The sequence below is a fragment of the Dendrobates tinctorius genome, unplaced genomic scaffold (assembly GCF_039654945.1).
Source record: "Dendrobates tinctorius isolate UK_male_01 unplaced genomic scaffold, ASM3965494v1 ptg000007l, whole genome shotgun sequence".
Taxonomy (NCBI): Eukaryota; Metazoa; Chordata; class Amphibia; order Anura; family Dendrobatidae; genus Dendrobates; species Dendrobates tinctorius.
In genome coordinates, this window is record NW_027361675.1 from 32,021,897 (window position 1) to 32,039,681 (window position 17,785).

General features: G+C 39.7%; 1 protein-coding gene across 5 annotated transcripts in view; it reads left to right on the top strand.

The window, feature by feature from the left end:
• The window catches only part of BRIP1 (BRCA1 interacting DNA helicase 1), a 445,923-nt gene extending 440,741 nt beyond the window's left edge, over nt 1-5,182 (top strand). For all 5 annotated transcript variants that reach the window (XM_073573186.1, XM_073573207.1, XM_073573216.1 and 2 more), the window contains 2 exons: nt 1,799-2,137; nt 3,230-5,182. In XM_073573186.1, the coding sequence (XP_073429287.1) occupies nt 1,799-2,137; nt 3,230-3,981 (1,091 nt within the window). In that variant the 3' untranslated portion in view covers nt 3,982-5,182. The remainder of the gene's footprint in view (nt 1-1,798; nt 2,138-3,229) is intronic.
• Nucleotides 5,183-17,785: the final 12,603 nt, after the last annotated feature.

The window sequence follows — 17,785 nt, forward strand, 5'->3', positions numbered from 1 at the left end:
CCAGCCTGCTGTTTGTAGCAACGCGCCACTCTTGTCGCCTCCAGCAACGACCCTGGGACCCAGCTCCACTGCGGGCGGTAAGGTATATTCGAATTATGAGACACACCCCCATTTTCCCCCCAAATTTGGGGGAAAAAGGTGCGTCTTATAATCAGAAAAATACAGTGTAATCTTTTGTGAAAGTTTTCCTGCCTTCCAAGACTCCTCAACTTGAGGATTATACACCATTTTGACATGAATTTGCAGAGCAATTACACCAACCTCATCAAGTCCTACAGATCTATTCAATAATGTGTACAGTATGCATCTATAATAATAAATGCCCTAAGCAGCTTCCGGTTGTAACAACTTCCGTCCAGTTGTAACTGGTGACGTCACCGCACACCTCTTTCCATGTTAACCCTCAACACACACACTCCTCTCACCTTTCACCATATCCACTCACGTCCACTCACTCTTTCACTCCACATACGACCCTTTCTCTCACTCCGTCTCTCATACTCACGCCGTCATCGCCGCTGATCCACGATCCCCGACATCATCTTCCGCCGGCGCCATCCTGGATCCAGACGTCCTCCACGCCGGCGACATGTTCTTGCGGTGACGCCATTTTGGATCGGCGAAATCCCGCAATACTGAAGATGGCGTCGCCGCAAGAACATGTCGCCGGCGTGGAGGACGCCGGGATCCAAAATGGCGTCGGCGAAATCTCGCGAGATTTCGCCAACGCCATTTTGGATCCCGACGGCATCCACGCCGGCGACATGTTCCTGGGGCGACGCTATTTTGGATCGATGAAATCCCGCGATACTCAAGATGGCGTCGCCGCAAGAACATGTCGCCGGCGAGGACGACGTCGGGATCCAGGATGGCGTCGGCGAAAACTCGCGAGATTTCGCCGACGCCATTTTGGATCCCGACGTCGTCCACGCCGGCGACATGTTCTTCCGGCGACGCCATCTTGAGTATCGCGGGATTTCACGATACTCAAGATGGCGTCGCCGCAAGAACATGTCGCCGGCGTGGACAACGTCTGGATCCAGGATGGCGCCGGCGGAAGAAGATGTCGGGGATCGTGGAGCAGCGGCGATGACGGCGTGAGTATGAGAGATGGAGTGAGAGAAGGGGTCGTATGTGGAGTGAAAAAGTGAGTGGAGATGGTGAAAGGTGAGAGGAGTGTGTGTGTTGAGGGTTAACATGGCAAGAGGTGTGATGCTATCGCATCCTCCCGATGCGATAGCATCGGGCCATAATCTAGTTGTAGAATAACAGTGTAATAGAAATCAGAGCTTTTACCATATTTTATAGTCAAGTGCTGTAATGCCAGAGCTCAGTATTGTAATATCTTGCAGGGAATAGGTAGGAATTTTATTTTCTACCAAGTATACCCAAAGCAATTTAACACAAACCAGATCCAAGTGACTCCTATCTGATGTCTCACCTGAGACTGTCCTGCAAATGCCCTGCCCATAGGAGAACCCCATGCAGTGTCATCTGTCCAGCTGTAACTACACGGATGATGTTCCACTCCCTTTAATAGAGGCGTAGGGGCATTTTCAGGAATGGGGTGTTAGAAGGGGATGAACAGATGTTAGAAAACTTACTTTGGAACAAGTGAAGCCTTCTGGGACTTCTCGTCAAGTACTCCGGTCTAGAGAGAGATTTACATATCCCTTCTACTAATAGTTAATTTCTGTAATGAGCTAAAGGCCAACAATGATTGCTTGCTATTAATGCACAAAAATATAGAATTATATTGGGAATGTAATGAAAGATTTCTATATAATCTGTTTTGCAGGACTGTCAAAATGGGTGCGGCAGCTGGTCCAGCATCATTCTACCTTTAACAGCGCCCTGGAGTCTTTGTTAGCATTTTCTACAAACCAGCAACAACTGATCCAGATACCAAGTGTGGTCAGTGCTGACACGTGTCGTCAGGAACCTTCTCCCTCCGACAAGGATTGCTTTATCAGTTCTTCATTGCTGGACATCTCTATCCACCCCTCTGACAGTGTTTTACATCATACAGAACAGATCCTTTCTACACCAACTCGTGCCCCTCAGTCATCTGTAATCACAATTGCTTCTAGTTCTGACCAGTCGGGATCTGACGAAGATGCAAAAGGCAAAAATAAAGGTTTGTATTTAGACTGTATGGTATTAGCATTCAGTGACTTGGAGCAAAGCGTGGCTTTATTAAAGGAAATCTGTCAGCAGGTTTTTGCTATGTAATCTAATAGCAGTATAATGTAGGGGCAGAGATCCTGATTCCAGTGATGTTTCACTTACTAGGCTATGTGTTGCTGTTTCAATAAAATCAGTGTTTTATCAGCAGAATATTATTGCTACAGAACTGTCTCATGCCTCCTTTTCACCTGCTCTGTGTAATGCCGCCTCCACTGCTGATTAGCAGTTTTCTGCCTATGCATAGTGTACACAGCTGTCAATCATTAGTGGGGGTGCGGCATTATACAAGGCTCAATATTCAGAGCACTGCTAGATCTGCAGTAGAGAAAATTCAAATGACAGCATTGAGACCACTAAGCGAAACATGGCCAGAATCAGGGTCTCAGACCCTATATTATGCTGACCTCAGTTTACATAGCACAAACCCATTGACGGATTCCCTTTAACACAGAAGGTATTTCCATGCCTGCTGCACTGATAGCACTGGTTTATACCACAGATCCAGCATAATGAACACCGAGCCATTTATTCCATCCCACATTCAGCTTGTTTCTGTCTTATCAGCCTTCATCAGTGTTATGTAAGGGGGTCATGGCTTTATGGAGTTACATGTGGGGCTTGTTACCTCCTAAAAAAAAGTAGGGCGAGAAGATCTAAAAGGAGCCAATCTGGCAAATCCCTTGTTTACTGATTTGCCTCTGGAATAATTGTAACTGACTTACATTGATGAGCTCATCTATAAATCGTAAGTTAGTTTTTAATTTAATAATTCCTAATAGGTTTAAACGTCAGAAAATGTATGTTTCTCTATATCTGATCTAACCGGAAACAAATCCTTATAATGAGGCAATCTTTCTCCAAGGTCTTTCTTTTTTGCTACGATTAACAATGTAGAAGTTTTTGCACCATAACCATTCTTGCCTATTCCTTACACTGCCTTTCCAATTAGGCAGCATATCTCCTAGTAAGTCATTGTGTATGCCTGACCATACTTTTAGATGCTATTTGTTATGACCGTTTTTCTATTTTTGTTTTTCATTAGGTGATTTTGCAGTTTTTAGACCCCAGAGATCTAAATTTACAAATTCTAGAGGCCGAAAAACAAACCCAACTCAAAAAGAAGTGACGGAGAAATCCGAGAAGCAAAAAAAACGTAACCTCGCAAAGCAGAAGTCGTCGTTCTATTCGTTCTTCATCAGCAGTCCCCTCACCTCAACTCCTCTCCCCTCTTCTACAAGGAGAGACCCCTACCAGAACACTAATCTCGAGGCCACGAATGACTGTGAAGAACTTCCAGGAGGGTGTCCAGCCCTTTCTGACAAACTGACTTTGGACAGATCTGCTTCTACCAGTAATGGAGAATGTGTTGAGAATATCTGCAATGTCATTCCTCTGTTTCGTGACAACACAATTGATCATAATACAGCCTTAGAAAAATCTGAAAGCTCGGTTATCGAAATAACTGGGGATGACGACGAGGATGTCACTATCCATTTTACACCTGAGCTTTTTGACAGTGAGATTGAGAGGCACAGCCCTGATGTGAAGGGACAAGATGACATTATGCTGCTGCTGTCCGACGATGATTGCATCACGCATAAAGACAGCACTCATGATAATGGGAGAGGGACAGAAAATGATTCAAATACTTGTAATTTTAACACGACAGTAAACCAACTCATTACGTTACCAAGTGAACGTTCTTCAGTTGATGTAGAAAGTGGTCTTGAGATATTCAATGATGTACAGGGGGAGACGAAAAGGAGGAACAGACTTTCCAGGTCAAAAAAATAAAGCCTTTGATTTTCAGTGATGGCAGTGCAAGGAGAAAAGCCATAACTTGCAGCACCTTTTTAGGGTCACAAAATGGGCAATGCCTTAATTGGCCACATTTTTGAAACTGGTATGGTGTGAGGTATGCAGGAGATCTTTCTGGTGTCCAGTTTTGGTCAACCTGTTGAGTGGAAGCTGAGCTATAGGACATATTGTTTTATATGGTTTACTGCCAGGACACACAGCCTGCGAGTCCTGCTTCCTCTGCCCACACAGGCATTAACAGCTTTTACTGTATAGAGACATATTTCAATTATTGTGTGGGCGGGGGAGATAGGACAGTTTTTGTGTTATGATAGAAATTACATGTGCACAGCTTTTTACATTTCAATATGGGATTATATCATAGAAAACATCTTAGAACTTAAAGGGAATCTGTCACGTGAAAAAATGCTGTTAATCTGCATATTAATAGTGTTCTGAACGTGCTTGGCGCCTGCACTTAGAGCCCCGCTACCTGAAATTACCTTTATTCCTCCCAGCAGCGTTCGGGTTTCAGTCACGGCGGTTGTGTCGGCTTTGCTTCAGTCAACTCTTTGTGTATAGAAGTAGTAGCTGCAACTGCGCCCCCTACACTGAATGACAGTCGGCCTTGATGCTGATCCTGCAGTCAGTCAGTGCGAGGGACGCGGGTACAGTCACCACTCTCCATACACATAGCACTGAATGAACCAGTGCCATCCTGTGGTAGAACGCTTCTGGGAGGACTAAAGTTAATTTCCGCCTGGCAGCACAACTCTATGTGCAGGTGCCGGACTGGTTCAGAACACCATCAACCTGCAGGTTAGCAGCGTTTTTTCACGTGACAGGTTCCTTTAACATTCCTGAAATCTCAAATAAAAATACCACTGAAGGTAATGGTTACATAATGTATTATAGACCAACCATGATGGTAAACTATTTCAATGCACTATATATCTTATAGCCAACAGACAAAGATGATGATAGATTTTTATACAAAGGAATACTGATTCAGATAGGTATTCCAACATCAATGGAAAGTTGTAAAATAAGTTTGAATAATCATCGTCTGAATTCATATTTTATCTTTATGTAATTTTCACTTTCCTTTGATTTTTTCTTTATTATACCTTTAGAATTCAGACGTATTTGTGACATTTTTTCTAAAATAATTTTCATTAAAAAATATGAAACCTAAAAAGTGCTTTTATTTACTTGAATACCACAATACAAGTTAGTAGATATGATTTGATGTCAACATAATACATTAATGTGAATATTGTCATAACTTGACATACATTTCCCTGGTAACATTGTAGAATCCTGCATAAATATAAATTTCCTTTTAACTCCTGTTTCTACAAAAAGAACTTTCATCAGATAGAAAAGTTCCTGAAAATTATTGTAATTGGACACTGGTCACCATAGAGAATTTAGATTTGCATGGAAATTCTGTCACAATCTGTGCCATTTTTCAGCGTAATTTTTAATGACACTTTATCTCACTGTATCCTGGACACACCGTGATGGTTTTGTGGAGTCAAAACCGTCATTTTCAGTTGGTCAAGACATTTTGGAGCCCATGTAATCCTTGATGATCTAACACTATGAAAGGTTTAATATTAAGGCTAAGTCCACTCTATGCATTTTGCAGCTTTTTTTTTTTTTATTCAAATTTTCAGCTGCGTTTTACAGTACCAGCAAAGCCTATGAGATTTCAGAAATCTCACACACACATTGGTTTTTTGTCATCAGGATTTTGTGCTTTGCATGTTTTTTTGCACAAATAAAGCATGTCACTTCTTTCAGCGTTTTTCACCCATTGAAATTAATTCACCAAAAATGCAGGTATCAGGTTTTACTGCGTTTTCTGTGGCAAAACCTGATTTTACAGAACAGGACTTTTTTTTTTAACACTAAACTTTATCAGCATGCACAAGAGACAAATCTAGCATGCCAAAACTGCACAAGAAAACGGAAGAAAAAAACAGGAAAATCTGCCTTTTTTCTGTAGCTTCTTTCCAGTGAAGAGATCAGGTTTTGCTGCAGCAAAAAAAAAAAACCCTGGTGTGAACTTACCCTAAGATTCCCGGTGATCTATGGCAGTGAAAAGGTTAACATCAACATCCATGTTGATTGCAAACAATCATGATGTTCATTTTAGATTAACTTGTGGTCTAGGACAGGAAAGGAGTACAATTTCTAACAGTGCAGAGCTGGGGCGAAAGATGAATGTGCAGCTGTAATGGAGCTCAGGAGGCCTTTGTGGCAGACTCTTCCTGAGCAAGGGTAGGTAAAGAATACACCCAATATTGCATTTCTCGGATACTATATTCTTTACCTGCCCCTGCTCAGGAAAAGTCTGCCACAAAGGCGACACATTGCTGGCGTCTGAGTCGAAGTGAAGGTCTCTGCCCGTTACTGATCCAGCCACAGTACTCACCCATCTTATCCCTCAAGAATCACTCTCATCTCATCAGTCCATAAAACCTTTGAAAAATCTGTCTTCAGATATTTCTTGGCCCAATCTTGACATTTCAACTTATGTGTTTTGTTCAGTGGTGGTTAGGTTTCAGCCTTGGCCGTGTCTCTGAGCACTGAACACCTTGTACGTCTGGGCTCTCCAGTTCTGGAATTTGATAGCGCTGGAGGATAATGGGTTCCTGGTACCTTCACATCTGATTCTTCTCAAATCTTTGGCAGCTAATGTGTATCTTATTTTCACAACATATTTTTTTGCGACCCTGTTGACTATTTCTAACAAACTTTTGATTGTTCTGTGATGACTCAATTTTAACTCAATTTATCATCTAATGATCAGGGACTAATAGTCCAGTGTATGGAATGAGGACTTATAGTTATTTCAAGGAATTTTAGTATCAAATTAGATGAATTACCAATGATCATAGAAAAATTCTGAAAAATGTAAAGAAGATGGAAAGTGAGTTGGCGTGTGGACAGTATGAGCATGAATAGACCAAGATAAACTACATCTTGTAGAATAATGAACATTTGATATTTCATTCCAAGAATGTAAGTTTTCCTGCCGAATTAATGGACAGAATTCACATTGTTACTGTTGGTAAATGTTGTTATAATTATTGTTATAAAAGCTTCCCAAGAATTCTTGATATGAGGGAGATCTTTTTTTTCCGAGCCCGAACCGCTGAACCCATTGTTAGACATTGATGCTTCACAAAAAAAGCAATGGTAATAGATATACATTTTATATTCGTTTTTTTACTCATGTCTAATACTGTGCGGCTGCAGCGTGTTCCACTACTCTATTCAGAGATTATCACTATTCATCTTAGTCCCCAGTGGGGTTCACAATCTTTCTCCCTATTTTAGACGTACACTAGAGTCAATTTCACATTGACCTCTTGGTATATTTGTGCAATTTGGAACCCATGGTAAAGCAAGGAGAACGTACATATAGATGTTGTTCTTGGTTGGATTCAAACCTACGACCCAAGTGCTTCAAGGCACCAATGCCACCCGCTGAGCCGCCATGCTGCCCACTTGTCATTGTGTATGTGAAATGTATTAAGCTAAATATGATTTATCATCCCAATACTAAGATAAATTGTATATTTTATGAAATGTACTGTATATAAATACTTTTCTATTACCAACTTTTCATGTGAGTCAAGTGAACCTCAATTTGGCATCACATATAGACTCGCGTAAGTACATTTAATGGCTATAACATGGTCTTGTTGAACATACTATAGCATGATTTCAGGAAAGTATTTAGCTAAAGAAAGGTTAGTAGTTCAATCCCATCAGCAGGATTGTCTTGTACCCTGCGTAGATAATAGCAGATAGCTGGGAAGCTCAGCGGTTAGCGCTGTTGGCGTGCAATTACACCGTACACGGATATTTAGGCCTAGCTTAGACCAGAGTTTAATATTCATTTGCGTCAGTTTGTATCACGATCGCCAACATACACATTTGTGGAATTTTGTATAAAGGTGTTACCACTGTCCTCTTGTTACGTGTACATTGCTTGTGTCTTGCGCAGGACGTCCACTTCATTTAAAGTATAACATATCAGTTCTCAGATCCACTTTCAATTGCTTAGGGTGTAAATGTGAGAATGTTTTCAGGCTAATTCCTAGGATAGTTCACAGTCTGGTGAAATGCTGCTTAGTGTTATGGATTCTGTCTAGTATTCAACTACCAGGAGCCATCCTTTGCTTTCTGCTGCTCGTTGTCATGTGTTTTAGTGGACTGTGATATTCGGTGAAAGCAAATCGTAGAAAAATCCATTCAAATAAGAGCGTCTTTTCATCGTTGTGTTATTCCCAGTGCAAGCTTAGTTTGTACAGATAATGTCTGGCGTCTCAGAAAGGTTGTTTAGTAAGGTAACTGAGTTTGAGGTGTTGAAGTACCAGGTGCATCATGTATCGCTGTGTGATCAGCTGTCACTAAATCTCCATTCTGCATATTTATTCCTGTGTAATCCAAACATTACATTCTTGCTTTGTCTTCTCCTTTGAGTGGACTAGAAAAACATATCAATGTTCAGTTGGTGTAATGTCTGTTCAGCCCTAAATATGACTTATGTCAATGCTTTGCAACATACAAATAAAACTAAGCTCCCTCTATAACTTCTTTCTCCCTACAATTTAGACAAACACAGTTTTTTTTCACAAGTATAGTTATAAGCATTTCAGAAGTTAAGACTTTTATTAAACGTCAGGATTCGTGGACTTCAAGCGCGCTGCTGATTCACAAAGGATCTAATGATAAATTAATTTGAGCTGATTTCATGTCAACGCGTTTCGGTCAAATCCGACTCCTTCCTCAGGACAACTTCCACTTACACACTATCAAACGTTGACTCTTATTTTTCAAGACATCTGCAATTCTCTCGGTTATGTTGGATCTCAGCTTCCTGATTTCTAAATTTCTTTTAAAGTATAACTTTTATCTAAAATTAAACTTGCGTCGTAAAGGTTTACTTTGTTCTATTGATATAGTCTCCTGGTAATAAGCATAAGTGTGTCCTATCTTACATTTTCCTCTTGGCTTGACATACCCCATCATGAGTTCCTCGAGATGACCTGCTTTGAAAAACTTAGAATGGAAAAACAAAAAACTCAGATTTTCCATTACTGTGTTGGGAGATGTATATAGTATATGTGTCATTAAGTCGCCACTCAGTGGATAAAATGTGACATGTTGTCTGTCAAGTGGTTAAATAAGCACTACCATCAAAGTTTTCATTCTCTTATTATATTACAATCATCATATTATATAGCACTGTGTACTTACAATTGCTCATTTTGCCTTTCTACCCAGCTAATTCTTCTCTTTTCTCTGCTCTATGTAGAAACAGGTAGTCTCTTTCCCTGCATTTATCATTCCTCTCTTCAACACTTGACCCAGCTGCTCCCTCCCCCCACCAGGGAATTTGGCAGTGACTTATGAGTCATACAGGGAAAATTGACCTGTTTCTTCATAGAGCTTAGAAGGATTCAGCTAGTCAGTTTACAATCATGTGATGTCATGAACCTAATGGAAAAGAGAAGAATTAGCTAAGTAGAAAGAATTACACAATGCTATATAATATGATTTCAATATACTGTATTAATAGGCTAAAAAAATCATTGGCGTGCTTCTTTAACTAGCATATAATAAAAATGCATTTAACTTTGTTTTGTGAGAAAATGGGAATCATTCATGAAATTGTAGTGCAGGAAAGGTTTACCCTTATTTTATTTATTTCATACAGCTTACTGAGAGTATTGAACTCCCAAAATATTTTGTTCCCAAGATTCATATTGCTTTGAAGAAAGCTATAGGTTAACAGGGCTTAATCAGTTCTAGGTGCCTTTTTTTCTGGATTTACTGATGTCAATGACATGTCAAGACTGTTAAAAGGATTCCACCTTACAATGTTAAATATATAACTATAGTGGCTTGCGAAAGTATTCACCCCTGTTGACATTTTTTGTGTTTTGCTATCTCACAAACTGGAATTTCACTTTGTTTTTCAGAGAGTTTACATCAGTACATGTAAAGATCATGCCTAAAACTGTGAACATTTGTTTTTCTTTTATTGTAAAGCAAAATAACTGAAAGGACAAAATAACTGAAAACTTCTGTGTGCATACCTCTTCAACCCTCAAAAGTCAGTACTTTGTAGAGCCTCCTTTTGCTGCAATTACAGATGCAAGTTACTTTGGATAAGTCTCTATGACCTATCCACATCTCGCAACTGGGATTTTTGTCCATTCCTCAAGGCAAAACTGCTCCTTCTAGTTAGATGGTTCCCTCTGTCTGACCACAGATTCTCAATTAGATTAAGGTCTGGGTTTTGACTAGGCTACTCCAAAACAGCTACACATTTTTCCTTAAACCACTCGAGTGTTGCTCTAGCAGTATGCTTTGGGTCATTGTCTTGTTGGAAGGTGAATCTCTGTCCCAGTCTCAAGTGAGGCTGAAACACACTTTGCTCAAAAATATCCCTGTATTTCGCACCATCCATCTTCCCCTTGACTTTGACTATTTTCCTTGTCCCTACTGCCGAAAAACATCCCCACAACATTGATGCTGCCATGGAGTGATGAACTGTGTTGGTTTGGCGCCATATATAGCGTTTAACTCAGTGGGCAAAAAGTTAAATTTTTGTCTCATCTGACCACAGTACCTTCCTCTATACATTTAATAATAATAATATTTTTATATAGCGCTAACATATTCCGCAGCGCTTTACAGTTTGCACACATTATCACCGCTGTCCCCAATGGGGCTCACAATCTAAATTCCCTATCAGAATGTCTTTGAAATGTGGGAGGAAACCCACGCAAACACGGGGAGAACATACAAACTCCTTTAGGGAGTCTCCCACATGTCTTTTGGCAAACTCAAAATGAGATTTGCAATTCTTGTATGTAAGTAATTGCTTTTTTCTGCCCAATCTTCCATAAAGGCCACCTCTATTGTGTATGGCTTACTTTGGTTGTATGGACGGCTACTTCAGTCTCTGCTTGGAAACTTTGCAGCTCTTTCAGGGTTACCTTTGGTCTCTGTGCTGCCTCTCTGATGCCCTCCTTGCCCGGGCTGAGAGTTTTGGTGGGCAGCCCTCTCTTGGCAGCTTTGTTGTGATACCCTGTTCTTCCCATGTGATGATAAAGGATTTGATGACACTCCAGGGGATTATCAGAGATTGGGATTTTTTTTTATAGCCCAACCCTGACTTGTACTTCTTAACAACTTTGTCCCTGACTTGTTTGGTGATCTCCTTGGTCTTCATGGTGATGTTTGGTTAGTGGTGCCTCTTGCTTAATGGTGTTGTAGCCTCTGTGGCCTTTCAGAAAAGGTGTGTATATCGTGACAGACCATGTGACACTTAGATTGCACACAGGTGGACTTCCTTTCACTAAGTATGTGACTTATGATGGTAATTGCTTGCACAAGAAATTGTTCAAGCAAAAGGGGTAAATACATATGCACATGTCCATTTGTATTTATTTGATCCCATAAATTTAATTTATGCCTATATTTTTCTCATTTCACCAACTTAGACTGTTTAGTGCTGATGCATTACACACAAATCATATTATAAAAATATTTAAACACAGGTTGTAATGAAACAAAATTGGTAAAAAGCCAAGGGGTGAACTCTTATGCAAGTCACTGTAGAATATGCCATAACATTATTTCTGAAGGTTTATCCTTGGACATAGTAAAATAACTTTTTCAGAGCATATATTTATCATAAACTGAATCAAAATGTACACAGAAGTTTTTTCAGGATTTTTTTTAAAGTCTGCCTGAAAATTTGCTTAAAAAAATCTTGTTAGAGTTTTTCTAATCTTTATTGTAAAACCATTGTGCTGTGTATGTTTAGTGTGTAAAGTGTGTGTCACTTTTTGGAAGCTCCTCCTGATGGAATCTGCTCCAAACTAGACACTGTCCAATCAAAAGACTGCAAAAAAAAGCTTTATTTTAAAAGCTTCAAAAACTCATCAAATCTGCTTCAGGAAACTCCTCCAAATATTCCCCAAAGAAATATCGTTTCCCGTAGAGGTTTCCAGTCCAAAACTTATTTTGACCACCTAAAAAAAAAAATCAGTGTTCACATACCCCAAGGTTTGTAAGAGACAATTTATAAAAGTTAACATGCAATTTCTTGTCCTACTTGTCCATAACAATCAATCACAGTCCATCAAAAAAGTTTAATCATGAAAGGTAAGATCTGATTGCTTGCTTTGGTCAAGAAAGGCCAATTTTGCTTTTGTTAGGCCCATAGTAAATGTTAATAGTGATCTGCTGTCAACCTAAATGTAGGCTAAAAGACTAAAACTGCTTCATATTCAACGATAATGTTCTTCTATAGTTCTCTCCCTCCCTTATGCTTGAGATTTAGGTCAGACATGTGCCGTTGTCTTTCTACTGCTGACTAGCACCACAACATGATGATGTGTGAATGAGTCCTGGAGTGCACAGGGGACGTACAGTATATGTGTAGCCTCAAACAAACGATATGAATTCTCTCCTGGAATGCACAAGTATAACGTGATGACAAAATCACCGGATTTACTAAACCACTGCAGGTTTTACTTTCCAAGCAAAATTCAAGAAACTCTTAACAGGGTCATAACCCAAAACTTAATTTGTTAAGACAATAGATGATATAAAAGTACGAGTAAGGCCTCAGATGTCCATTTTTTTTTTCTCTCCAACATGGAAAAAATGGACTGATTTCCATCAGTGTGCTGGATCAGATTTCTATCCCTGCTTGATCCTTGTGTCAGTTTTTCTGTCACGCAAACAAAAATAATCCTGGCAGGTTTCTAAAACTTATCAATCAGTGAAAAACTGATAATACGAGAATACAAATACAATGTCCCCAGTGTGCTGTCCAAATTTTTCACAGACCTATAGGTCCTGATTTCTCAAACCCATTCCACCAGATTTCTGGTCAATCCGCTTTGAAAAGTTGCAAACTTTTTGCACAATGTTTTCACACCAATTTCGCAAAATAGGCAGAGTGGGTGAATGACATCACACCTCCGCTAATTCAGGTTGAGCTGCTTTATATCTTACACCATAAATCTTCCTCCTGTCTTTTACTGGAGTAATATTAAGGGCGAGGCGCATGCCACTTGTCAAATACTCCTGATTCATTAGGAGGCGTGCGCCTCGAAATTAATTAGGAACATCTGACTCCAAAAACGCCCCCCCCTCATCAAGACCAGCGTTGATCAAGTCTGTCTGATGAATTAGGGCCATAGACTATGGTAGAATGTGGGATGAAAAGCAAACATATCTCTTTATTTTTATTTTTTTTTGTGTGGACATTTGGCCCTCAACGAAATTGACATGTGAACAGCTCCATAGACTATACTGGATAATTATATGTAAAACCCGAGTATAGAGCAAAGCGAAGGTGTCTGAATGGGGCCTAATGGTTCTGAATGATATGCTTCAATATGCTCTGCAAACCTTAGACATTTCTAAATGTCATCATTTCTGCAATACCGAGCGAAAATGTTACTTTCTTATCGTCTAAGGCCTGTTTCACACATCATTTTTTTTGTGTCAGTTAAAATCCGCCAAAATGACGGAAAGCGGATCCATTGTTAACTGATGTGAGCGGATGCCACCGGACCATTTTTTTTGACGGATCCGCCGAATGAAGAATTTTAAAGGAACTGCTGCCCGGGAAGGAGAGAGAGGGAGAGAGAAATTTTTCTGTCCGCCAGAAATGATTTCAGGGTTAAATTTCCGCCTGACTTCATTCCTCCGGGCATGCGCACTATAAAAGTGCGGATCCTGCAGCACAAAAAAGTTACATAGTCCGTCCAGACATCTCGGCGGACGCAAAAAAATTGACGTATCCGCAAAAAAACGGATCCAACGGATGGCCATCCGTCAAGATCCGCCGGTAATGCGAATCAATGGGGAAAAAAACGGATCCGCCAAAAAAAGGAGGATCCGTTTTTTTGCAAAAACGGCAGATTTTGACTGATGGTCAAAAATGGAAGTGTGAAACAGGCCAAAGGAGGGAAAGGGTCCAAAGCTCCGTTCTATACTTAGAAGGTAAGTAATAAGCTAGATGGTCACACTTACAGGTTGTGTAGTTGTTCTGAGTCTAGGCATAGACACGTGTCTTCACTTCCTATGCAGAACAGAGGAGTAAAAAAAAGTCAACACCTACACACAAGGCCCCTACATTAATGAAGGAGAACTAAGTGGTTAACAAGATCTACAAATATTTCCTGTAGAATCCAGTTCCTCGAAATAAGGTCTTCATGTTTGTTTTGTATTCACAATATTGACATCCTTTTCAAAATAATAAAAATTATTTCCAACACCTTGGTATGCATTGCTGACAGCTCTTTTTATGCTAGCAGCATAAGCATTCACAACCTTTCCCACACCTTCCGAGGCTCGGCTCCTAGCTTCCTTTTTCCATATGCTGTGAACTATACTGATGAAAGATGTGCCTTTCTTTACATTAGTCTGTCAGCTTCTAGGGGATTATATGTTCTACTATTTCTCTAGTGATACACATGGATGCCTTCTGAAGCTATTGTGTGGCTTTAGTTACAGATCATTTTCTTCCAGTTACTATCATAAGTTACTTTTAAAAACACAATTCTGAAACTAGAGCATGTATCTAAATGCCCTGAACATAGCAGGTATTCCCAAAGGTGTGTACAGCTCATCATTGGATGCATCTATACCAACCCAGCAATCAAGGGGTAGTCATACAGACTTCTGCTATAAAGATCTCTGCAGACGTCTACACTATGGATTATTTGGTCTACATTAAAAATACAAAATATAATAGTCTTGCAAACTCATCCGTAGTTTTATTCCTTTCTCTGACTGAAATCTGAAATGTTTTCCATTTTTTTAAACATTCCTCATCCAAAACCCAGCATTAATTTTGCACAAAATGAGTCATAAATTAGATATGCTAAATGATTTCATGAATGAACAAAACGTACATGGACACCACTATATGAGCTTGTTGGACTTCTCCATTCCAAAACCGTTAGTGTTGATAAGGAATTGAACCTACTTTACTGGTATTCCAGCCTCAGTTCATCTGTTAAGACTTTGCACAATACATTGAGGATTTGTGGCCATTCAGGTAATGGAGCATTTGTGAAGTCGGTCAGTCTCGTTTTTGCGCCTTACTGGACGCTTAAGCTGCAGTTACACTTGTCAAATCATGTCTTTATGGACCCTGCTATGTGCACAGGACCATACTCATGCAAGAATAGGAAACAGTCTTCCACAAACTGTTGCCACAGTATGACGTCTAAAACCTCTTTGTATACTTTACTGCACCATTCGGTGAAATTAAGGGGTCTATCCCACACCCTCAAAAACATCCCCATACCATTATTTTTCCCCACCAAATTTAACACTAGGCACTATGTTATGTTAGCTGAAGGTCCTGTGACATAACTGTCCAATTATGGGTGGGCAGGTTTCAGTGTGCCTTCCTGGGCACACCAAAGTGTATACTGCCACCCTCTCAAGGCTGCTTGGGCAACAGATTGTTTTCTATGCACCCCTTAGAGACCAGCTTTATAGACCCATTTGAAGACATGGAAAGCTATCCATGCATTCAGACACACTATAATCTTGTGAGGTAAAAGAAAAAATGAATTATTTGTCATTGCCGAAATAGCACCAAGTCCAACAGCAATGTTGTCACCATTGATGTTCACCCGTCCTTGTACACTAAATTCCCCATGTCCACCCACTTCACACGAAGATAATAAACCTTATAGGAGAAAACATTCAAGGCGATATTTCTAACCAATGGGCCACCATGCTGCCCATATTGATTCCCTTGGGGGCCCATGACCATGCTTGTAAGAAAGGTTCACAACACATGTTAAAATATGCACATCCTTAACGGGTATGTTTTGGTTGTAGTAATTTTTTTTAAGCACTTGTCATTTTTGCATCATGTAAGAGAATATAGCTACTTATTTAACAGACTCTTGAGTGCAGCTGCCAAGACTGACACCGCACTGGAAGAAACACCACACAGTAAGATGATGGAACAACTTGCATGTTTAGCTGCTCATAGATTTGCAATTTGAGCTGTTAGTTATCGCTCAGAGTGACACCTTTAAAAATGCTATTCTAATGTAAGTGTGAAGCAGCAAATAAATAAGCCCAGTTCAGTTCTGTTTTTACGATATAGTTCAATATCGGGTCTTTCATCACTTGAAGGGGTCAAGAGGAAATACTGTAAAAGTCAACTAGACCTGAGTGGAAAATGAATACACAAACTTAGGGCACAGCCAAAATGATGTATAAATCGGACCGAGATAGGAACACAATACACGGACTGGCTGGTGGCTCTCCCGACCTGAGCATTGAAATGCATAAAGCTGTCACGCTCATGTCGGGAGAGCCACCAACCTGTCCATGCACTGCATTCCAATCTTGGTTCGATTTATACAGCCATCTGACTGTGCCTATAGAGAGTTTATGTTCAGTATCTAAACTACATAAATACTATAAGTGCATTGTTTTTTCTGAAGCTTAGTTTTCTTCACAACTAGAGAATGTTCTTCATATTTAAGATAATTTAAGGTTCCTCACACCCCGGTTAACAGCGAGTGATCTACTAGCTAGAAGACTTATCTACACCAGCAAGCTAGAAAAATACCAGAAATAAAACTAATCTACTTTATTCAAAATTAGATTTAAAAAGGAACTTAGTCCATTCATATAAAATGTACATGTACAAAAAGACAAACACTTACAAAAAAAAAACAAAAAAAAAAAAAAACCGCTCAGTCAGATGCGGTAAGACCAAACTTTCAAACACCTTACCGGTATACCCTTAGTGTCATTATCCAACTATACATAGACACCCCCTCAGAGTATCCGCTTAGTGTAAATTTCTTTTGAGAAATCACACTCTCATGGTGCTAGAAAAATGTCTTTTACAGATCCATTGTTCTTTATGTGCCACTTCTGTGTAACATACATAATCATCACTAACAATGATCCTGGACAAATTTCGTAGTAACAGCCTTATTTCAATAATCACCTAAAAATAAAGAATGGCATAATATACAGTCTGTAATTATGAAACCAGGGTGTGAACCTAGACATTCCTCTTTAGATCATGCAGTTCACCACCTTCACTACTAGATGACATAAAAAATCTGTAAAGGTGGTGAACTGCATGATCTAAAGAGGAATGTCTAGGTTCACACCCTGGTTTCATAATTACAGACTGTATATTATGCCATTCTTTATTTTTAGGTGATTATTGAAATAAGGCTGTTACTACGAAATTTGTCCAGGATCATTGTTAGTGATGATTATGTATGTTACACAGAAGTGGCACATAAAGAACAATGGATCTGTAAAAGACATTTTTCTAGCACCATGAGAGTGTGATTTCTCAAAAGAAATTTACACTAAGCGGATACTCTGAGGGGGTGTCTATGTATAGTTGGATAACGACACTAAGGGTATACCGGTAAGGTGTTTGAAAGTTTGGTCTTACCGCATCTGACTGAGCGGTTTTTTGTTTTTTTTTTTGTAAGTGTTTGTCTTTTTGTACATGTACATTTTATATGAATGGACTAAGTTCCTTTTTAAATCTAATTTTGAATAAAGTAGATTAGTTTTATTTCTGGTATTTTTCTAGCTTGCTGGTGTAGATAGGTTCCTCACACCCCCTAACCAATGTTACTTGCCACAAAGTACTGCTCCAGCAGCGAAAAATTGCGCTTTTTTTTAGTTATGTCAGAACTGCATTCGGGAACGGTGGCGCTCTTCTAGTTTCTCAGCCTGACGT